Genomic DNA, 24,236 nt, shown 5'->3' on the forward strand with positions numbered 1-24,236 from the left:
ATCTGGAAGATCAGTGGCTCAAATCAAGGACAACACGTGTAAATGTCATGACAAAAGAGATGCTGGTTAATGAAGTAGATCACAGGTCATGGTGTTAGTCTTTCCTTGGGTTTGCAGGACACTGAAGATGAGGACGTCCTGTCTGCCCAGCTAAGCCCCGCCCTCCTCAGAGTCACACCTTTGACCTCTGAGGAGAACATGTTCCACGCAGTGATGAGACGTTCCTCAGAGGCTCCGGAAGAACTGCAGGGACATCTCGTAGGTGAGGAACATGGTGGCGCTCATGGGGAACCCTCGCACGGCGTTCACCGAAGCCCCGCGGAAGAACACCTGCGAGAAAGCGAGACAGAGAAGAGGAGATGATCAGGAGAACGAGGAGAGCTTTCAGTCTATGTAGTGGATGAGACAGGCTGGACATCAGTAAAAACAACAAGCTGTCACTGTCAGCACTAAAACAGCATGCTAGCAACGACGGTGCTGGGTGAAGACGACCTGGAGAAAATGTGCTCGGGTAAGGAGTTCAGAAACTTCTGCCAGGGTATTTAAACTTCTGTATACGAGCCCCATGTGTATTTCAGTGATTGTTTTGTCCAAACTAAACGGTTTTAACCTCTTAACACCCGCCTAAACCGAATGCATGCTGTCCTCTTTGGCTATAGGCCTCGTTTGAAAGCCAAGACCCACAAAACTGATCTTTTTCCTTACGTTTTTGTCATTTTATTGTTGATTTTTTGTCAAATTTTTGTTGAATTTTAGTCACATTTTTGTCGCATTTTTGTCACATTATTGTTGAAATTTTGTCACTTTTTAGTTGCGTTTTTGTTGCATTTTTGTTGCATTTTTGTTGAATTTTGTCACTTTTTTAAAAAAGTTTTTTTAGACAAAAATGTGACAAAAACGCAACTAAAAAGTGACAATTTGAACAAAAATGTGGAAAAAATGCAACAAAAATATGACAAAAATGTGACAAAAACTTGTCGCATTTTTGTCACATTATTGTTGAAATTTTGTCACTTTTTAGTTGTGTTTTTGTCAAATTTTTGTCGCATTTTTGTTGAATTTTTGTCACATTTTTATTGAATTTTTGTCACTTTTTTTGTTTTGTTTTTTTAGACAAAAAATGTACAAAAACGCAACAAAAAAGTGACAAAAATGCAACAAAAATGCAACAAAAATGTGACAAAAATGTGACAAAAATGTGACAAAAATGTGACAAAAACGTTGAATTTTTTGTCACTTTTTTGTTGCATTTACATCCTTGTTTTCTTCTAATTTTTTTGTGGCTGTTTTGTTGCTTTTTTCCCAAGAGCTTTTTGATTAGGGTAAAGCCAAACTGTAGAACATGGGATCCGTCCAGGTGGGAGTTAAGAGGTTAAACATAATCAGACATGTGACCTTATTGTTTACAGTTTATGAACCGTCTTAAACTCTAAACTCAAATAACTCACAGCATTAAGTCTCTTTTGTAACACCCATAATCTCAGACGATGTAAAGAATCCTGTAATCCTTTGGTCCGGATTCAAACCTGACCTTTCAGTGTTTGAATCGCACACTCGACCTTTGACCTGGAGGTCCGGGTGAAGAGCCTCTCCCTGACCGGCTTCAGAGAGTCCAGAATAGACCAGGAAGTGGCTGGATGTACCAGATGAAACCGTAGAGGGGGGGCTCCTGTTGCTGAAGCGGGACGGGGGGGGGGGTTCCTGCCCTGAGGTTCTGGGTATCTGGGCCACAGCAGCGTCGGAGAATTTGATATCATCGTCAGGCCCGGGGGCTAAATCCGGCCCTCCAGCACAGAACCTCTGGCCCCCAAGTTGATTTTGTGAAATGTGATCATATAAAGAGATCTGTTAAAGGGGCATTATTTTTGTTTTAAGTGCACCTGCGGGATCCACATGTTCCGACTCTGTGATCCTCATGTTCCGGCTCCGTGATCCACATGTTCTGACTCCGTGATCCTCATGTTCCGACTCCGTGATCCACATGTTCTGACTCCGTGATCCTCATGTTCTGACTCCGTGATCCGCATGTTCTGGCTCTGTGATCCGCATGTTCTGACTCTGTGATCCTCATGTTCTGACTCCGTGATCCGCATGTTCTGACTCCGTGATCCACATGTTCTGGCTCTGTGATCCGCATGTTCTGACTCTGTGATCCTCATGTTCTGACTCCGTGATCCGCATGTTCTGACTCTGTGATCCTCATGTTCTGACTCCGTGATCCGCATGTTCTGACTCCGTGATCCGCATGTTCTGACTCCGTGATCCACATGTTCTGACTCTGTGATCCGTATGTTCTGACTCTGTGATCCACATGTTCTGACTCCGTGATCCACATGTTCTGACTCTGTGATCCTCATGTTCCGACTCCGTGATCCGTATGTTCTGACTCTGTGATCCACATGTTCTGACTCCGTGATCCGCATGTTCTGACTCTGTGATCCGCATGTTCTGACTCCGTGATCCACATGTTCTGACTCTGTGATCCACATGTTCTGACTCTGTGATCCACATGTTCTGACTCCGTGATCCACATGTTCCGGCTCCGTGATCCACATGTTCTGACTCTGTGATCCACATGTTCTGACTCTGTGATCCACATGTTCTGACTCTGTGATCCTCATGTTCTGACTCCGTGATCCACATGTTCTGACTCTGTGATCCTCATGTTCTGACTCTGTGATCCACATGTTCTGACTCTGTGATCCTCATGTTCTGACTCCGTGATCCACATGTTCTGACTCTGTGATCCACATGTTCTGACTCTGTGATCCTCATGTTCTGACTCCGTGATCCACATGTTCTGACTCTGTGATCCACATGTTCTGACTCCGTGATCCTCATGTTCTGACTCTGTGATCCTCATGTTCTGACTCCGTGATCCGCATGTTCTGACTCTGTGATCCGCATGTTCTGACTCCGTGATCCACATGTTCTGACTCCGTGATCCTCATGTTCTGACTCCGTGATCCTCATGTTCTGACTCTGTGATCCACATGTTCCGGCTCCGTGATCCACATGTTCTGACTCCGTGATCCACATGTTCTGACTCCGTGATCCGCATGTTCTGACTCCGTGATCCACATGTTCTGCCTCCGTGATCCACATGCTCCGGCTCCGTGATCCACATGTTCCGGCTCCGTGATCCACATGTTCTGACTCCGTGATCCTCATGTTCTGACTCCGTGATCCGCATGTTCTGACTCCGTGATCCACATGTTCTGACTCTGTGATCCTCATGTTCTGACTCCGTGATCCGCATGTTCTGACTCCGTGATCCACATGTTCCGGCTCCGTGATCCACATGTTCTGACTCCGTGATCCACATGTTCCGGCTCCGTGATCCACATGTTCTGACTCCGTGATCCACATGTTCCGGCTCCGTGATCCACATGTTCTGACTCCGTGATCCTCATGTTCTGACTCCGTGATCCGCATGTTCTGACTCCGTGATCCACATGTTCTGACTCTGTGATCCTCATGTTCTGACTCCGTGATCCGCATGTTCTGACTCCGTGATCCACATGTTCTGACTCCGTGATCCGCATGTTCTGACTCCGTGATCCGCATGTTCTGACTCCGTGATCCACATGTTCCGACTCCGTGATCCTCATGTTCTGACTCCGTGATCCGCATGCTCCGGCTCCGTGATCCGCATGCTCCGGCTCCGTGATCCGCATGTTCTGACTCCGTGATCCGCATGTTCTGACTCCGTGATCCACATGTTCCGACTCCGTGATCCTCATGTTCTGACTCCGTGATCCGCATGTTCTGACTCCGTGATCCGCATGCTCCGGCTCCGTGATCCGCATGTTCTGACTCCGTGATCCTCATGTTCTGACTCCGTGATCCGCATGTTCTGACTCCGTGATCCGCATGCTCCGGCTCCGTGATCCGCATGCTCCGGCTCCGTGATCCGCATGCTCCGGCTCCGTGATCCGCATGTTCTGACTCTGTGATCCGCATGTTCTGACTCTGTGATCCTCATGTTCTGACTCTGTGATCCGCATGTTCTGACTCTGTGATCCGCATGTTCTGACTCTGTGATCCGCATGTTCTGACTCTGTGATCCTCATGTTCTGACTCTGTGATCCGCATGTTCTGACTCTGTGATCCTCATGTTCTGACTCTGTGATCCACATGTTCTGACTCTGTGATCCACATGTTCTGACTCTGTGATCCACATGTTCTGACTCTGTGATCCGCATGTTCCGGCTCCGTGATCCGCATGTTCCGGCTCCGTGATCCGCATGTTCTGACTCCGTGATCCGCATGTTCTGACTCCGTGATCCGCATGTTCTGACTCCGTGATCCGCATGCTCCGGCTCCGTGATCCGCATGCTCCGGCTCCGTGATCCGCATGTTCCGGCTCCGTGATCCTCATGTTCCGGCTCCGTGATCCACATGTTCCGGCTCCGTGATCCTCATGTTCTGACTCCGTGACGCTGATGTTGGATAATCTGTTTTGCAGCGTGTTATTTAACAGCAGTGTGTTCCCATCGACCGGCCGTTATGGTCACATGACGCTGTTTGGACAGATGTGACCCCTGGAGCCGACGCCACGGCCTCAGATCAATACCATGTTATGTGTCAATATTGATCCTTTACAGACGAGCGTTTGTACAGAAGAACATGGAGGCCAAAGCCGTTCACACACGCGGATCAGCAGAAGCTTCAACAATGCAAATAATAAATGAACATTATTATTCATCTGTTTTATGGTTCTGATGATTTGTCTGAACTGCTGTTTTCACTCGAACACTTTACACGCGTGTTCAGTGGGACACGCGTGTTTAGTGGGACACGTGTCCGACTGTATAAATAAACCTGCTCCAGTTGAAGCGCATTCAGAGAAACGTCGTGAAACAGAATCTGTTGCTCCAGGACGTCCCACTGCCGTTCGCTCTCGTGTGCATCACATGACTTCACCGGGTCAGGTACCCCCTCTCTCCCCCCTCCCTCTCTCCCCCTCCCTCTCTCCCCCTCCCTCTCTCTACCCCCCCTCTCTCCCCCCTCCCTCTCTCCCCCTCCCTCTCTCTACCCCCCCTCTCTCCCCCCTCCCTCTCTCCCCCTCCCTCTCTCTACCCCCCCTCTCTCCCCCCTCTCTCCCCCCTCTCTCTCCCCTCTCTCCCCCCTCCCTCCCTCTCTCCCCCTCCCTCTCTCTCTCCCCCCCCCCTCTCTCCCCTCTCTCCTCTCTCTCTCCCCTCTCTCCCCCCCTCCCTCTCTCCCCCTCCCTCTCTCTCCCCCCCCCCCCCTCTCTCCCCCTCTCTCCTCTCTCTCTCCCCTCTCTCCCCCCCTCCCTCTCCCCCCTCTCTCCCCTCTCCCCCCTCCCTCTCTCCCCCTCCTCTCCCCCCTCTCCCCCCTCTCTCCTCCCTCTCTCCTCCCTCTCCAACAGGGGTGCAGTTGGTAGAGCGAATCGTCTCATGATCGGCAGGTCGTGGGTTCAAATCCCAGTTCCTGAAGGTGCCTACTATTGTTGTGCCCTTGGGCAAGACACTTCACCCACCTTTCCTCCAGTCCGCTGGTGTATGAATGAGAGAGTGAAAGGGTGACGGGTTCCTTACTGTAAAGCGCTTTGGGCCTAACATTACCATTTATCTTCCTTCTCTCCTCTTCCCCTCCCTCTCTCCTCTCGTCACCCTCCTCCCTCTCCACTCTCTCTCTCTCTCCCCCTCTTCCCATCTCTCTCTCCACTCCCCTCTCCCTCTCCCCCCTCCCCGTCTCTCTCCCTCCTCTCTCCCCCTCTTCCTCTCTCTCTCCTCTCTCTTTTCTCTCTCCCCCCTCCCCCTGTCTCTCTCTCTCTCTCTCTCCTCTCTCTCCTCTCTCTCTCTCTCTCCCCTCCTGTCCCCTGATCCTTCACGCTCAGAGCGATAAACCACCTGTCTCTCTCTCTCTCTCGTACAGGACTCTGAGCCAAACTGTCCTCACTGTGGAGGTCACCGAGTTTGAAGCAGAAAAAGTCCCATAATCAACGTCCAGTCAAACACATGCAACTTCTCTGCCAAACCTGAACGCTCCCGTCGACAGCTTTTGGGCCGAGCGAGAGTGATTTCAGCCAAAAGCGCAGTTCGATTTATTTACTTGGGCCAAAAACTCAAATACTTTCAACAGAACAACGCAGTAAAGACAGTTCAGCAGCGTCAGACTTCTCCAAAACGTTCACATCTCATTCCAGTGTGAGTCCAGTTAAAAGACTGAAAGATAAAGAAAGACCCTGTCCGTACCTGCGCCCCCTCGGTCCTGTAGCTGTGCAGGATGCAGTGCAGGATCCCTCTGTACTTCCTCTGGAGCTGAGCGTCCGCCTGCATCCGACTCTTCACCACGTCGGCCGGAGTCGCCGTCACCCACGAGATGGAGCCTGAGGAGGTCATGACAACATTAAAGAGGGGTTGTATTCTGCTTTTTTCAGTCCCATAGCACCAGTCTATATCACACTACAATGATGACAAACCTTCAGGGGTCTGTAAATGCAGTAAATTAGAATAACTGCCTTGTATAAAATGTCTCTCTCAAAATGGCTGTAGTGAATGTCTTGAAATGGGCCTCTGTCTCTTTAAGAACCTCTGAGCCTTTAGACACGCCCCCTCCACACGCTGTCTGTGGCATCAGTGGGGAGGGGGTTCTGCTGAGGAGCAGTGGTTGGTTACTCGGCTGGTGACCAAAGCTCGGAGGCGTCTCCAGGAGGTGGGGGCGTTCCTAGGAGGACTCAGGCAAACCTATCCCTAAAATGGCCGCCATCAGAGTTTTTACAGATTACTCAGAAATACGTGAATGTGCCAAGGCAACACTTCAGGCATGTTTTTAATGAGGGAGTGACAGAATAACATGATGGAAAGCTTGAAAAAGTCCATTGTGCATAATACCCCCCCTTTAAAGGTTTGCAGGCAAAGCAAAATGCATTTCCACTTGGTGAGGAGTAGCAGAGCCACTCTCTGTGCACATTCTCCCCATGCATGAGTTTGGGCTTTTGAACTGGCGTTTTGAAGCAGACACATCAGAGTCCTCATTTTGGCAGCGTTCTGGTCCCATTATGGCCCAACATGCACGTACGTTTCTTAATTCTGAGGGGCCCTTGACTACGTTAGGCCCCTGGGCTCCAGCCCCTGCTCGCCCTTTGGATAAGGCGGCTCTGGCTACAACGCTCTGTGATTGATAAATACCAAGACATCAGAACGGTGTTTTCTTAAGTTTCTGAAACAGTGAAACAGCGCCCCCAATTTGACGCTGGTGGCCAAAAAGTGTACTGCATCCATACATCCATATTTACCATTGAGATTGAGAATGCATGGGAGAGAGTTGGTAACCAGATGCGGTGCAAAAGTAGGTCACTCTCTGGCGGGCCAACGTAATTGCTCCAGCCCGCGGGCCCCACTTTGGGCACCCCTGGTTCCAGACGGTTACTTATGATCATTTATGATACTATTGTACAAGACTGCAGTTTTGGAAGGGATTGTTCTTCGTACTGCCGTCCTAGATCAAACTGAAGGAGAGAGCGAGCACATTTTCTCCAAGTTCTGCATTATCTAAAGGTGTTTGACCTGAGAGTTTACAGCCTATGGGCCAATTTAATGGTTCATTTGATAGCTAAGGCCCACAAAACTCACACATTCTTGTTTTTGTTGTCACCTTTTAGTCGTTTTTGCCACATTTTTGAATGAGACAGAAACGTGACGAGCATGTGATGAAAAGGACAACAATGAGGAAAGAGTTTTAGGCCTTAGCTTTCAAATGAGACGTTACCCAGGCCTGCAGGCTAGAAGCTCTCAGGCTGATGTCGATGGGATTTGTTTTTAGGTCTTTCTAAATCCTCTCCCTCGTTCTCTCCCTCTCAGCCTCTGATTTACTGACCGCAGCCGGACGCCACATATTTCGCTCCAGTCACGTGTGTTTTCATCTCAAAAGTCCAGCCCCCCCCCGAGACCGTCTCCAAACACGGGTGGACTCGTGAGCGCTCTGATTGGCTGCTCCCCCCACGCCCCAAACGCCACAGACTCACGGCTAAACTCGAGCCCACAGTGGGGTAAAAGCGTTTCACCGACATGTGGAAGTCATTCCTGGAACAACCCAGTCTGTGGAGTCAGAGAAAGTGTTTTACAGCGACGTGAAGGTAATGACTGCGGACGGGAAAAGCTCCATGAAAGTGCCCGTTAAAGCCACACTTAACAAGGATTTAGTGTTTATGTGTGAGAAGAATCACATCATTTAGCACAAAAAATGCTCCATTGTCTCAGTTTCTGATAAACACACTGACCCAAAGTAAAGAGTGAGCTGTACGTGGGCTTGACAGACGCCCGAGGCCAAGAGCGATCTCATGTAGACGTGAAAATACTCATAAAACTGATCCGGAATCAAGAAGAATGTTTTGCTTTATCGATCCTTGGTTTTCGATACCGATACCTGAACGATACTTTTTCCAATACTCAAATAGTTCTTGTCTAGAACGAGAACAGAACAATAATGTGTGGAAGATCTGCACATTTACAATATCAGGCTCGTCTCCAATGTCAAGAAAATAAAAAATTGAACAACTTGAGGGGAAAAAATAGCAAAAATGAGGGGGAACAATTGGGAAAATTAGGGGGAAAATGGCAAAAAAAAATGTTTAAAAAAAAATCTGGAAAAATTAGAAAAATAGGGACATTTAGGAAAAAAAGGAAAATAAAAAGGGAAAATTTGGGAAAAAATATTTATTTGAGCTGAAACAACCAAGTCACTTCCTTTAGTGCTGCCCTTGGAGCAACAGCATCAAAACTTTGACCTCATAACCTTTTTTCAAGAACTTGCTTTCTATACATTTTTTCCGGACAGTGTTTAACTCACGGTGGGATAAATCAAGTTTTTAGTTTGACCTGATGCTAAAGGAAGAACATGAGGCAGCGTGAAGTAAAGGTGGAAAAAACCACCCCTCACTCACTGCTTTTCTTAGTCACAAAGATGGCCGCCTCGTCTCATGTACACGTGGTAAACTCATAAACTTGGTACTTGGTTTTCGATACCGACACCCGAACGACACTTTATCCAATACTCAAATATTTCTTGTCTAGAACGAGAACAGAACAATAATGTGTGGAAGATCTGCACATTTACAATATCAGGCTCGTCTCCAATGTCAAGAAGAGTGTGAAAAATGGGGGAGAAATTGGGGCAAAAATGAGAAAAAAATTAGTTAATGAAAAATAGAAAAAAAAATAACAACTTGAGAAAAAAATAGCAAAAATGAGGGGGAACAATTGGGAAAATTGGGGAAAAAATGGCATTTTTTTTTTTTAAATCTGGAAAAAATAGAAAAAATAGGGACATTTTTTTTAAAAAAAAGGAGAAAAAAAATGGGAAAAATTTGGGAATAAATATTTATTTGAGCTGAAACAACCTGCCCTTGGACCAACAGCATCAAAACTTGGATCTAATGACCTGCAACAACTTGAGAAAAAAAATGAGGGGGAACAATTAGGAAAATTAGAAAAAAAATGGCAAAAAAAAATGAAAAAAAATCTGGAAAAAATGTTAAAATGGGGAAATTAAAAAAAAATAGGGAAAAATTATTTATTTGAGCGGAAACAACCAAGTCACTTCCTTTAATGCTGCCCTTGGAGCAACAGCATCAAAACTTTGACCTAATGACCTTTTTTCGGTACCTGCTTTCCATACATTTTTTCGATGCCAGTAGAACCTAAACAGTTTTTCCCGATACCAGACTGGTATAACGGTGCCCAGCCCTAAGTGCACGGCAGAGGAGTTTGGGGGAGAGACACAGGCTGTGTTTGGGACTCCGGACAGTGTTTAACTCACGGTGGGATAAATCAAGTTTTTAGTTTGACCTGATGCTAAAGGAAGAACATGAGGCAGCGTGAAGTAAACTTGTAATAAACCACCCCTCACAAAGATGGCCGCCCCGTTCGGAGCAGGGCTGTCCTTGCGCCGGGGGCCTGGGGGAGGATCGGGGCCTCTGTGTTTGCTCTTGTTTGAAATTGTGTTTTGTCTCGTCTGGGCCTTATCAGCCGCAGTAGCAGGTTCTTCTGATAAACGTGTGTGCCTCAGCTCAACACAAAAACGTATCAGTGGAAAAACATCTGGGGATAAGACGAGGCAGACGGAGAGAGTCACCGGAGCGACTGCATGACCAGAACAAAAAAAAAACCTCTTTCCTCCTCCTCATCTGTGAAACTATATTCACTCAAATAAATGAAACATCCTCAGCTACAGACCTCAAGAACCTGAGAGATTAGCCTCTTAACTCTCACCTTAACCGAGCACATTTTCTACAGTTTTACCCAAATCTAAAAGCTTCTCAACTGGAGCTTACAGCCTATTGGTCAGTGCAACGCCTCATTTGAAAGCTAAGGCCTACAAAACTGATCTAAAGGGATCCATTTCCTCACTTTGTTGTTACGTTTAACACGTTCTTTTTCATCTAATTTGTTGCTTCGTCACTTTTTTGTTTTCATCCTTGTTTTTTGTCGCTATTTACACTTTTTTTCAAGAAGCTTTAAGATTTGGGTAAAGCCGAACTGGAGAAAAAGTGCTTGATTGAAGAAGAAGAAGAAGAAGAAGAAGAAAAAGAAGAAGAAGAAGAAGAAGAAGAAGAAAAGAAAAAGGAGGAGAAGGAGAAGAAGAGAGAATAAGGAGAAGAAGTAAGAGAATTAGAAAGAGAAGAAGAAGAATGAGGAGGAAAGAAGGAAGGAGGAAGGAAGGAGAAGAAGGAGAAGAATGAGGAGGAGAAGAAGAAGGAAAAAGGAGGAGGAGAAGGAGAAGAAGAAAGAGAAGAAGAAGAATGAGGAGGAAAGAAGGAAGGAAGAAGGAAGGAGAAGAAGAAGAAGAAAAAGAAGAAGAAGAAAAAAAAGAAGAAGAGGAAGGAAGGAGAAGAAGGAGAAAAAGAAGAATGAGGAGAGAAGAAGAAGAAGAAGAAGTAGGAGAAGAAGAAGAAGAAGAAGAAGAAGAAGAAGAAGAAGAAGAAGAAGAAGAGTTCAGAGGTCAAGGTTCTTGAAAGGCCTAACTTCTACATCGGGGTGAATGTCTGAACCCTAAAACTCCACCCGGCTCCGGGCCTCACCTGCGATCCCCCCGGCCAGCCAGATGGAGCAGGGGTGGGGGGTGGCGTTGGGGTCCGGCGTGAGGAAGTCGCAGATGAGCGTGTAGGGGATGAAGTACAGGGCGTATCCCGGGACGTCCCGCAGAACCATGGCCCCGGCGCCGCGGTACAGCCCCGACACGCCCTCCGCCTGCAGGACGGAGCTGATGCAGTGGACGGGCCCCCGGTACAGACGGGACGAGGGCAGGCTCACCGAGTGCACCGTCATGTTGGTGTGACCGGCCAGGTGCAGGTTCTCTGTGGGGGGGGGGGGGGAGGTTACAATCAAGGCCTTAAACTCTCACCTCTCACCTGAACGGAGCACAATCTCTTAAACTTGGATTCACCCAAATAAAACATTACGGAAAAAAGTGAAAAAAAACATGTCAAAAAGCGATGAAAATATGATGAAAAAATGACAAAAATAGAATATAGTATTTGAGCGTTAAAAAGAATTAAAGTTGACTTGCTTCAGCCTGTATACACGCCTTTCAGTCATGTGACCTTTGTTGTTATGGCGGCCATTTTGAAAGTAGAATTATGCAGTACTACAACATGCAACAATATCTCAGGATGAAAATGAAAGACGACTGATCGACAGTGGCATTTTTATGTGTAGTCACTGCTCAAGAAGATATAAACTGCTCAAGACATTAGCTGATTATCACAGATGTGCAGCAGCTCAAACATGGCTGCGCCGCGTTTATGCTAACATGCTAATATGTTCATGCTAACATCAGAGCAACGCAGATAAAGCCTGTAATATGGATGTAAGTTTATTGAATGGATGGGTAGGGCCTTACACATGCCTTTCAATCATGCGACTTTTGTTTTTCTGGTGGCCATTTTGAATACTGAAGTAGAATTATGCAGTACTACAACATGTAACAATATCAATACTCAGGATGAAAATCAACTGATCAACAGTGGCATTTTTATTTACTCGTCATCACTGCTCATGAAGATAAGAGTAAAAACACGCACATTTAGATGAAGAAACCAGTGAGTCAGTGCTTAAAAACGTTAGCATGCTACTAGTTAGCATTAAGCTTCAACAGCTCAGCTCTGACCTCTCCAAGAGAAAACCCTGAACCACAAACATCTGGCCCTGGATACAACATGTGTCAGAGGTCAGAGCTGAGCTGTTACTGTAGTATTTCCTTTATTGTTTATTGACAGTTGCTAACCAGTAGCATGCTAACGTCTTGATCAGCTTAAACACTGACTCAGACTGAGACTCTGTCGACATGACTGAGCTACATTTGCTGCTTATATCACGTCTCTGGGGCTATGATCACGACTACAGTAGATATAGTTACATGTTGTAGTACTGCATAATTCTACTTCAGTATTCAAAATGGTGGCTGGAAACGCATGTATAAACCCTGACAAATGAACCGTAGGCTGGTTGCTCAGTGCGGATGACAACTTTAACACCTTTGACAGATAAGAGATAAGATAAAGTGACATTAAATCAGATTTTCTCTCTGGCCTCATTCACCTTCAGCCAAATGTTTTATCAAAGTCATTTTACAACAGGAATCTCCACACTTAAACTCCTGACCCTGTGATATTAAACGTACATGACCCCAGACGTTTCCGGCCTTTTTGCATCATAAACGGGTTTTATTTGAGCCTTGGCCAAAGTCCCTTCACGACACACAAACAAAAGTCTCGTGCCTGAAGTGGTCGTTTCAGCCACGACAGCAGAAATCTGAGCCAGAGCTTTTCCGTCTCGTAAACCTGACCTCGCCCGGTGTTTTATCAACGGCTTCACGAGAACCTGCTGCCATCTGTGTCACGAGGTCAGCAAGTAAAGAGGCCACGTTTGTCGAAAAGGAGATTCATTCCCTCCAAATGTCCGTGCAGCGCCTGAAGAGCTCTGTGTAGATCTTAAAGCTGCACTATGCAACTTTCATGCCAAATGAAAGGTGGCATTAGTGCGTGTTTGACCTCTCAGCGACCTTCGGCTGAATGGGTAGTTAGCTTGGCGCCTCTCACTGGCCTATATGGACAAATGCATGGGAATTCCACAGCTCTGAGAGGGAACATGGAACACATTCTCTGTTATAGCTGCTGATCCGTTAAAGGTACTGAGCTCATCTGGGGCTTAATGTGAAGCTAATGAGTTGGGGCAGTTTTCTTTTTACATTTGAAAAGGTAAAGATAAACACAAAAGACAATAATGCACTCATTTTTGAAGCGCTTTTCTTATCTATATGACATTTATTTAGCATTTTTGTAGATATATTGTTTAATATATGGAAAAAGAAAAAGCTAAAGCCCAAAACTGTCATATTCCTTTGTTCCTCATCATGTCAGCTTTCTTTGTTCTAAATTTCATTCATCTGTGACTCTGTATGTGACCACAGCACTACTTTGGAGAGAATCACAAAGTTCCGACTGAAGCCTGTCCCGTTGAAGTGGTTTTTGGGGTCCCACAGCCGAACGGGGCCGAGTTGCAATGGGGGGGTCCCCACTGGTAATGACCCAAGATATACTCTATTGAAAGATTCTAGTTTGGAAAAGGGAGCAAAAATGTGCCTGAGGAGCAGTGTTAATTTCGTCGACTAAAATATTTAGTCTTAATTTTAGTCAAAGTGATATTTTTGACGACTAAAATTGGACTAAAACTAAATTAAAAGTTTCTCATGAGACTAAAACTGTGACTAAAATGTCCAGATATTTTAGTCGACTAAAATCAGACTGAATAGAAATTAAAAGGAGAGACTAAAATCATCCAAACTTCTATTGAGCGTCTGAAAGAGCCTCAGATCAGGTAAATTCACAATTAAATGAACAGATCTGAGCTTTGTTCATGTGGAGCAGCTCCATGAAGCAGAGGAACAACATTAAATATGATTATAATGAATATTATAAATGCAAAGTCGACTTAATTAGTCTTAAATTTAGTCGACTAAACTGACATGCAATTTTAGTCGACTAAAACTAGACTAAAATTGAAACGTTTTTTTTTGACTAAATCTCCACTAAAATTAATTTACATTTTAGTCAAAAGACTAAGACTAAAACTAAAATAAAATATGTCAAAATGAACACTGCTGAGGAGGAGGTCTGGCTCCCGGACTATTACATTACATCCTCTGTGAAGCTTTTTTTAGGGTTTCTGCAATGGAATGTCTTGTGTATCCATGGACACAGATCCAGCATCAGTGAAAACCTACCAGAAACCCTAAAAAAAAAACATTTAACCACCAATGTTAACCACCCATACAGCCGCTGGGTCACGGAAAGGTCAAATACGCATCATTATTAAAAAAAAAAAAAATCCATAAGAAGTTGCATAATGCAGCTTTAAAGTAGAACTGGGCCCCTGAGCACAGTCAAAAATGGTCAAAAATACAGTATATATATATTACATACATAATTTGAAAAGTGAAGAATGTAGAAGTAAAACGTATGTCCTCCCCCATCTTACAGTTTGTTTCTTAAGATAAAAACGATCGACCTTTACATTTCCACTCAGGGTTTAAAGTTTCGTGGGTTCCATAACAGACTGATGGGGAACTAACGGTACCTGTGAGCAGAGTCTGCGTCTGCATCTGCAGCCGGATCTTGACCAGGTCCACCGGGGCGCCCAGTCCCACCGAGGCCAGCCCCGTGAGCATGCTGGCCACGGTGAGGTCCAGCAGGGAGCAGGGGCGGCGCCCGTCGCCATAGCGATATTTACTGATCAGCCTCTGCGTGTTACTGAAGATCCCGAACACCACGGAGTTGTAGACCGTGATGCTGGCCAGAGGGAACGACATGCCTTTGAAGAAGCCCATGGCCTGTGACACACAACGGGAACTATTATAGAACAACGGGAACTATTATAGAGCAGGACCATTATAGAGCAGGAACCATTATAGAACAACAGGAACTATTATAGAACAAAGATATCAGCGACAAACAAGAGGAACTATTATGGAACAACAGGAACTATTATAGAACAGGAACTATTATAGTAGGCGCATTGAGTTGCCTTGTGTACGAAATGTGTGGTATAAATAAAGTTGCCTTGCCTTGCCTTGCCTATAGTACAGGAACTATTATAGTACAGGAACTATGATAGAACAACAGCAACTACTGTAGTACAAAGATATCAGCAACAGTCAAGAGGAACTATTATAGTACAGGAAATATTATAGAACAAAGATATCTGCGACAGACAATAGGAACTATTATATAGGGATGCACCGATACTGATACCAGTATCGGGTATCGGGCCGATAGCACTTGCTTGTACTCATTCATGAAGTCCCGACACCAGAAACCGATACCACTCGAGAAAATAAAACAAACTGTAGAATAGTTTAGTGTAAATCCAATATTCCACATAGAGCTGACTTTATTACAGACGACACTCCTGCAGTGTTTACAACATACAGGCTAATGATGCTAATGTTGCTAATGATGCTAATGTTGCTAATGATGCTAATGTCGCTAATGTTGCTAATGTTGCTAATGATGCTAATGGTGCCAATGTTGCTAATGTTGCTAACATTGCTAACACTGCTAATGTCGCTAATGTTGCTAATGTTGCTAATGATGCTTATGGTGCTAATGTCGCTAATGTCGCTAACATTGCTAACACTGCTAATGTCGCTAATGTTGCTAATGTTGCTAATGTCGCTAATGTTGCTAACATTGCTAACACTGCTAATGTCGCTAATGCTGCTAATGTTGCTAGTGTTGCTAATGATGCTAATGATGCTAATGCTGCTAATGTCGCTAATGCTGCTAACATTGCTAACACTGCTAATGTCGCTAATGTTGCTAATGTTGCTAATGTTGCTAATGTTGCTAATGCTGCTAATGTCGCTATTGTTGCTAATGCTGCTAATGCTGCTAATGTCGCTAATGTTGCTAATGTTGCTAATGATGCTAATGTTGCTTATGATGCTAATGTTGCTAATGCCGCTAATGCTGCTAATGCTGCTAATGTCGCTAATGTTGCTAATGTTGCTAATGTTGCTAACTAGCCTCTAACTCGCCGCTAACAGCTCTGGCGATTCTTACTCAGGGGTTTATTCACCTGAGAAACTAACCCAGCGACTAAAAAGTCCAGAATATAGAGATCCAGCATGATTATATTGAGCCAAAATGAGCAAAACAATGAAAATGCTGAAGCTCCTGGATAAGTTACTATAAACACAGGAGAAAATCCACACGGAGCTGAAGTAAAGGAGAAAAGAGAGCATTTATCTGCAGTAATAAGTAACATCTCAGTACTATTGTTCAATACAAATACATAAATGAATAAAGCACAAGCACTGAGGAGCTTTAGGACATGAGCCGTTCTGTCTGTGATGGACAGAGACATACAAATAAAATGGCATCTGTTTAATTCTGATAAAACTTCTCTTGAAAGTGTCGCCGACTTTACTCAAACGTAAATGAGTAAATTAACTATGATGCGATCTACAATGTGATAAAGTAGGTCAGCGATTTCCCGAGACTGAAAACCGCTGTTTCCAAACACTGCAGCAACGTGAGCGACGTCTCAAACTGAAAAACATCTGTCCAGCTGCAGCGAGCCATGTGACCGAAGCCAAACAAGAGGAATCTGCTCCACGTGGGATCCATTCATCTGTTCACAGCTTGTGTTTCAGGAGAAGATCTGCTGCTACGTCGACTCACCGTCTCCTTCCTGTAGATGGTGAGGACACAGTGGAACATGTTCTTGTAGCCTTTTCCAGCCTGGAGCCGAGTCTGAGGAGCACAACATAGTTCTATTTAGAAGGAGAAGGAGAGGGAGGAAGAAGGAGAAGAAGGGGAAGGAGAAAAAGAAGAAGGAGAAAAAGAAGGAGGAAGTGAAGAATGAGGAGAAGAATAAGTAGGAGAAGAAGGAGGAGAAGAAGGAGGAGAAGGAGGAGAAGAAGGAGGAGAAGAAGAAGGAGGAGAAGGAGGAGAAGAAGGAGGAGAAGGAGGAGAATAAGGAGAAGGAGAAAAAGAAGAAGGAGGAAGTGAAGAATGAGGAGAAGAATAAGTAGGAGAAGAAGGAGGAGAAGAAGGAGGAGAAGGAGGAGGAGAAGAAGGAGAAGGAGGAGAATAAGGAGAAGTAGGAGAATAAGGAGAAGGAGGAAGTGAAGAATGAGGAGAAGAATAAGTAGGAGAAGAAGGAAGAGAAGAAGGAGGAGAAGTAGGAGAAGAAGGAGGAGAAGAAGGAGGAGAAGTAGGAGAAGAAGGAGGAGAAGAAGGAGGAGAAGAAGGAGAAGGAGGAGAAGAAGGAGGAGAAGGAGGAGAAGGAGGAGGAGAAGAAGGAGAAGGAGGAGAATAAGGAGAAGTAGGAGAATAAGGAGAAGGAGGAAGTGAAGAATGAGGAGAAGAATAAGTAGGAGAAGAAGGAAGAGAAGAAGGAGGAGAAGTAGGAGAAGAAGGAAGAGAAGAAGGAGGAGAAGTAGGAGAAGAAGGAGGAGAAGAAGGAGGAGAAGAAGGAGAAGGAGGAAGTGAAGAATGAGGAGAAGAATAAGTAGGAGAAGAAGGAAGAGAAGAAGGAGAAGGAGGAGAATAAGGAGAAGGAGAAAAAGAAGAAGGAGGAAGTGAAGAATGAGGAGAAGAATAAGTAGGAGAAGAAGGAAGAGAAGGAGTAGAAGGAGGAGAAGAAGGAGAAGAAGAAGAAGAAGAAGAAGAAGAAGAAGAAGAAGAAGAAGAAGAAGAAGGAGAAGAAGAAGAAGAAGAAGAAGAAGAAGAAGAAGAAGAAGAAGAAGAAGAAGAAGAAGAAGAAGAAGAAGAAGAAGAAGAAGAAGAAGAAGAAGAAGAAGAAGAAGAAGAAGCCCCCCTCCACTTCCCCATGTCATACCTTGACCGTGTCCAGGGGATGTCCCACCACCACACTCGACGCTCCTGAGGAAACACAGAGAAATGCAGCTGAAGTGAGAGGCTGTTGTAGGTTCTAAATGTCTTCACTCTTTTCATGAAGGAAACCTCAAAACTAAACGGTTGCTTTATATTATACACATATACTGGTTTATATTACACACATATACTGGTTTATATTACACACATGTACTGGTTTGACTGTAAAGAGACTGTCCCGAGGAGAGGAGAGGGTGTTTGGATGCAGCACGTGGACACAGTGAAACCGGAGATCTCAGGGTTTGGTCTGGTGAAGGAAAGTGGAGCAGTGGAGTTTACAGTAACGCCTTCTTCATGCTGCTGTGGAAGAAGCTGGATCGCAAAGGTTTAACTCGAGACAAAAGCAGTGGCTTCAATGTATGTCTCCAAATCCAGATCCAGGCCATAGAATCCATAATAAACGGCTGTGATGTCTAAACTACTGCAGCTTTTATACATAAAAAGACTCCATAGAGACACCATATTCAGCCGTTTGTAGACAGTATCATATTTCCTAATTGTGGCCATTAAAATACGAGTTTCCCTCCAGCAGCTCCATGACTGTGGCCCTGCTCTGGGGCGAGATAAGACGGAGGAAAGTATTTATAGAAAAAGGATGTGTGAACGACACCAGATCCAGGATATGAGGTTTCGTGAACTCGAAGAAGCTTCTCCTCAGTTTGGTTGGAAGATTTGGATCATAAACACCTGAAAGTTTAAAAGTTACGCTGGATCTCTGGACTTTAAAAAGAAGAGTTTATCTTGGCTCGTGCAGAACTCGGTGCATCCTGAGGTTTAACATAGAAAATCAAACTTGCCAAAGTGTCAAACCCTGAAGTAAAGGATTTCAATCTTTTACTTTCATTATAATGTGTTTTAAAAGGATCATATTGACCAAAGCCTCGGACAGTAAAACTAAAGGTCATTCAGACTGAGCTGGACATTCACAGATGTATTAACAAGATAAGTGTTAAATGAGGACGGAGGAGGAGGATCTGTGTCACAACATATCAGAAACTCACATGCAGATACTTAAAACACAGAGCTTTACTCTTGTACATCTCATAGTAGTTTTACCATATGGTACTTTTTCTTTTACTTGAGTAATTTTATAATGAAGTATCTGTAGAAATAAAATGCAGCTTCACGTAACACATAAAACTAGATTTAGTTTGTTTTTATAAATACGAGGATTTTACGTTTTGTTTCTCACCATTTTTGTCACAACTGAATTTTAAATCTGACTTTTACGCTCGAGAAGTTACTCTGTAGGACGGGGCAATATGGCCTCAAATCTATATCGCAATATAAAAGAAATATAACGATATAATTGACGATATAATTGACAATGGACAAATGACTTCAAAGTCCTAACCTTACGTTTATTGGGAACATTGATGCAAAGGTATTTCAAATTCAATATTTTTTTATTTCCTCACAAATATGATCCACTCAAGCACTTTACATCCTTCATCATTTGACTGTTTAAGCTCCTGCCTGACTCTTACTGGAATCATTATTTCGGTCACTACTTTTACTTCTGCTGGTTCTTGAGTCGTCTTCTGTTCTCTCTGTTCTCTCTGTTCTCTCTGTTCTCTCTGTTCTCTCTGTTCTCTCTTCCTCCACACCACATTCACTGAAGAACTGAAACTCTGATCTCTTTAACACTTTAACAGATTTATTCTGTCGTGACTCTAACTCTGGGCCCCTCATTGAGCTCGTTCTGTTTCTTTCTCTCATTCAGACTCACATTTGGCTCCGGTCCCGGACTCTTGGCAGAAGATCCTGTTCACCCAGAAGAGCTGATCTCACTTGACTTCATTCACCCACATTCACAAAACCATCTGAGTGTGTCCGACCCTCACTGACACGGCGCTAAAGCAGCTACAAATATGACTTTTACATTTAACTCTTTCTGTATTTCTGTAGAAACGTGGAGCGCCTTCGGGAAGGGTTTGGAGACTTTGGATTTGGACTAAAAACATGTCTTCAGCCCCCAGTATAGAGCCCTGTGGTTCAAAGGGGCGTACCACAGGGCTCTATACTGGAACCTTTGCTGTTTAGTCCTTTTATAAATGATTTGCCACTCATCTGTCCCGGTGTAAATTGCCAACTTTATGCGGACGATGCTGTTTTTCATTTTGGTCATCGTGACCAAAACAGTGAAGATGGCGGCCGCGACACAACGATCTTTCACCAAAGAAAAAAAAGAAAGAGTGGTGCGCACTGAATGGGTGCTGCTGCCGGATGCTCTCTCATTGAATGCAATTTCTCCATCTGTGAGATCAATAAAGTACCATCTTATCTTATCTTATCTTATCTTTTTATGCACCTGCTACGTCACCGGAACAGCGGAGATTCTGTCCAAATGCTTGGCTGAGGTCAACAGTATCAATGTGTTTTTCTATTAAAAGACAAAATGTAGAGCAACATTTTCAGATTAATTTGCAAAGCCAAAATATAAAATTAGTAACAGATTTTAAATACCTTGGATTGGTCCTCGACCCCCAATTAAAATTTGACAAACAAAATATCGAAAACTATCCAAAGCTTAACTTATTAGACACTATATTCCAAACCAGGCCCTCCTGTACATGACGCTGTGATATTCTCACATACATCATACTGTATGACAGCAGGAGCCCAGGCCACGCCCTCACACACTAAACACATCAGGTCATTATACAATCAAACTCTAAAGATCATGGACAAGAAGCCGATCCGCTTTCATCACTGCAATATTCTCCACAAGTATAAACTGTGATTTATGTTTTCTCAAACTAACTTTCAGATGTGTCAATAATCTGCACCTGAGCCTCAGTTCATTTATACAGAGACAAAACAGCAGCAGAGTCACAGAGGCTCCATCAGTAATACCAGCATAGTTCCTTACCGCAAGACTGCATTTGAAAGTTCATATAAAAGGGCAAAGTTATGGAACTCATGACTCGCTGAACTCAAAACCATGACTGAGTTTAAAATGTTCACCTCTACAGTTAAGTCTGGGCTGAAATTGAAACAGAATTGTGCCCATTTGTAAATGTGTAAATAGCACTGAGTTTGTGTGAATGATTTATATAGTGTATATAAGTAAGTTTTTAAGATAAAATTGAAAATGTTAATGTCGTGTAGAAAGGCCCAACCAGGGACTGGAGCTGAAAATTAGCACCAGCTAAACTCTTTTAGCATCGCATCAGTAACAAGCTTGTTTTGTACTATGTTGACTTGCAATGTCCCTGTCGAATAAATCAATCAATAAATCAATAAAATAAACTGTCTGTGTTTAAAACCTGGAGCCACATGAATCGCCTGCTCTCTGAAAACTGTCTCAAACTGAGCAGAATAATCTGAGCTGTTTCACTTTCTTATTTTGAGCTCCATGACCTCTGACCTCAGAGAAATGACCTCAAACAAAGTCCGATCAGGTAAAAAGTCTAGATGGGTGAAAACCGCTCAAAACAAGATTCATGTTCTCTGTTCCCAGGCCTGATGTTTTTGCAGTGCTGTCCTTCACGATCAGGTTTTCCTCCACAGAAGCCGCAGACCTGAATTTCACTGGAACAAACACGACCTGAGAAGATAAGCCTGCATTGATCTGCTCCCTTATCTCACACAAAACTTACTTCATCATCGGAGTTTGTGCTCATTTTGAGCAGGTTTGGACTCTATTATCGCCCATGGAACAAGAAGGACTTTTCTCACCTCTGACTTTTTGTCTCATTTTAAGTTTTGGTTTTAATCTTATTTAATGTATCTGATGTTTGCTCCACTGACTCTTATTACAGGACAGGTCAGACCTGCTCAGAAGCAGCATTACTTTATTCAAGCACATTTCAAAACATTTAAGATAAGATAAGCTTTTTCTTCCAGTGTTAAGTCCTATTATTCAGAATCTACTTCAGAGCTTAATGACCTTTGAACCCGACAACATCATTTAAACATAACAATATGACTGATCTCTGTGTCCTAATGTATTACAGAAAGTGAGTCCAAACAAATATGCACAGCACAAAGAAAAACCAAGAGACTCAGCCCTGATGAAGAGCTGGTGATCGACACATGTTGGCTCGGTCATTTAAATAATTAAAGGAACAGGCCACCGTTTTTACATACTGAGATATGTTCTTACCTGAGCTTTGACGAGTTCTTTAGGACCTGTCTGATCTTCCCCCGTGCCTTCAGTCACGTAAACACAGCGCAGACGGCGTTAGCATTTAGCCTCTCCCTCTCTCCTCTATAGCTCCAAAACTGGTGAAGATAGAAGCTACCAAGCTCTTCCACGTTTTCCCTATTTAAATAAGTGTTCCACTACAAAGTATAATTAAACACAATTAAACAATGTGGAATCCGCGCAGTAATCTTCACTTTTTTGTGCGGATGCCAAACTACTCCTGGTATTATTACGCCTTACAATATAGTCCCTCCTTTTATCCGCTTAGAAAATCCACATTGTTTAATTGTGTGTAATTATACTTTATCAGGCAACACTTCACGTAACCATATTTAAATTGTGAAAACCTGGAAGAGCTTGGTAGCTTCTATCTTCACCTGGTTTGGAGCTATAGAGGAGAGAGGGAGAGGCTAAATGCTAACGCCGTCTGTGCTGTGTTTGCGTGACTGAGGACACGCGTGAAGACCAGACAGGTACACATGAACTCGTCTAACAGATCTCAGTATGGAAAAACACTGGCCTGTTCCTTTAAATAGGTTAAGACTAATAATGTATCTCAAATCCCTTCAGAAAAGATCAAATATGTGCAACATATCAACAAAAAATAAGCATGAGTTGACACTTTTCTCTTCCTATTATCCACTTTTATGAGCAAACACAGTCAATCCTTGCCATTGTTACGCTTAAAACACCTTATTCTCACATTAAAACTTGAAACAAAACAGCTTTTGTCTTATGCCCGGATGTAGATTACTGACATTTTTGAAAATCAAAGCGACTCTCCAGTGTTTTTGCTCATGTATTCCACATACTCTTATGGAGAAACAGCGCCCCCGGCGGCCGCTCAGGGTCCCACACAGATAAACAAACACACACATGCTCCTGCACTTCTCAGTTATCAAAGCAAGTATATCAGTAACACACAGTCAGATCGATACTGTCATGTCAGAATGACGACTCACAAGGGTTTTGCAGGTAAACTTTCTCAGGGTTTGGGAAACTCAAAAGTAGCTCAATTTAAAAAGGGTTTTGCAGATTTGTGGCTAAACAAACGGGGAAAACGTTTAGGAATCTGGTCTCTAAGGCAACCTGTAAAAGTGGGTAAGACAAGACCACAGTGTGTGAAAAGCAGCGTTACATCTGCAGAAAAGTAACGCAGTCACCTCCACGTGCACGTGTTTAAGAGTAATGAGAGAAACTCCGCGGACTCACCTCCGATCCATCCCGCGATGAAATCATCCAGCCGAAAACTTTGCATCTTTCACTGGAGCTCCGCGCGCCTCCAGTGCATGGGGGGTTCAGCGCAAATGAAACCTCTCCAAATGCGCAAATGAAACCTCTCCAAATGCGCAAATGAAGCCTCTCCAAATGCGCAAATGAAGCCTCTCCAAATGCGCAAATGAAACCCTCTCCAAATGCGCAAATGAGACCTCTCCAAATGCGCAAATGAAACCTCTCCAAATGCGCTAATGAACCCTCTCCAAATGCGCAAAACAGCGGCTCCAGAACGAGAGTCGAGCAGAGAGATTTATCCGCGAGGGGCCCCGTTGTTGGCAAGAAAAGAAAATAAAGCCTTCATTGAGGGCAGCTTTGATAAAAAGGAAAAGTGACAGCGCTGCGGACCAATCAGGAGGGAGGAGAGGGGCGGGAGGAGGGAGGGGGAGAGGGGGGGGGAGCCTATAGGCGCAGAGCCATGAGGAGCCCACACAACAACACACGAGGAGGGGGTTCTTTTTCCCCCGTAGTTGTGGAATTAACCTCTTCACCCCCACTTTTTCTCCAGTTCGACTTTACCCAAATCTATAAGCTCTTACTGCCTATAGGCCAGAAGTAACGCCTCATTTGAAAGCTAAGACCTTTTGCATTTTTGTCACTATCTAGATTATCTATCTAGAAGAAGAAAAATGATTTAAAAAAAAGAGAGACTCAAAAATGTAACCAAAATTGTTGCAGGAAAGCAATAATAACACCAGAAAAAAGAATGAAGAAAGTAACAAACAAAAAAAAAAGAGAAAAAAAACACAAGCTGAACTGGAGGAAATGTGCTGGATTAAGTGTGTGTGTGTGTGTGTGTGTGGGGGGGGGGTAACGGCCACATATTCAAAAACATGTGGATCGGTTTTAAAGGATCTGTATCTGCTGTTTTAGCCTTTCCAAAGT

At 44.1% G+C, this 24,236-nt stretch overlaps 1 protein-coding gene and 1 long non-coding RNA gene across 2 annotated transcripts in view; one reads left to right on the forward strand and one right to left on the reverse strand.

Annotated features, from left to right (window-relative positions):
• LOC306962939 overlaps window positions 1–24,236 on the forward strand; it is a 935,443-nt gene that overhangs the window by 90,378 nt on the left and 820,829 nt on the right. The gene's annotated exons all lie outside the window — the stretch shown is intronic.
• slc25a48 (solute carrier family 25 member 48) lies at window positions 215–23,430 on the reverse strand. The gene is made up of 7 exons (XM_079556276.1): window positions 23,289–23,430; window positions 17,871–17,914; window positions 16,709–16,780; window positions 14,604–14,856; window positions 11,048–11,323; window positions 6,222–6,355; window positions 215–330 (listed from the first exon to the last, which is right to left on the reverse strand). The coding sequence occupies exons 1-7, from the start codon at window positions 23,332–23,334 to the stop codon at window positions 226–228; spliced, it is 930 nt and encodes a 309-aa protein (XP_079412402.1). The 5' UTR covers window positions 23,335–23,430; the 3' UTR covers window positions 215–225.

This window comes from Gobius niger (assembly GCF_951799975.1).
Source record: "Gobius niger genome assembly, chromosome: 5".
NCBI lineage: Eukaryota > Metazoa > Chordata > Actinopteri > Gobiiformes > Gobiidae > Gobius > Gobius niger.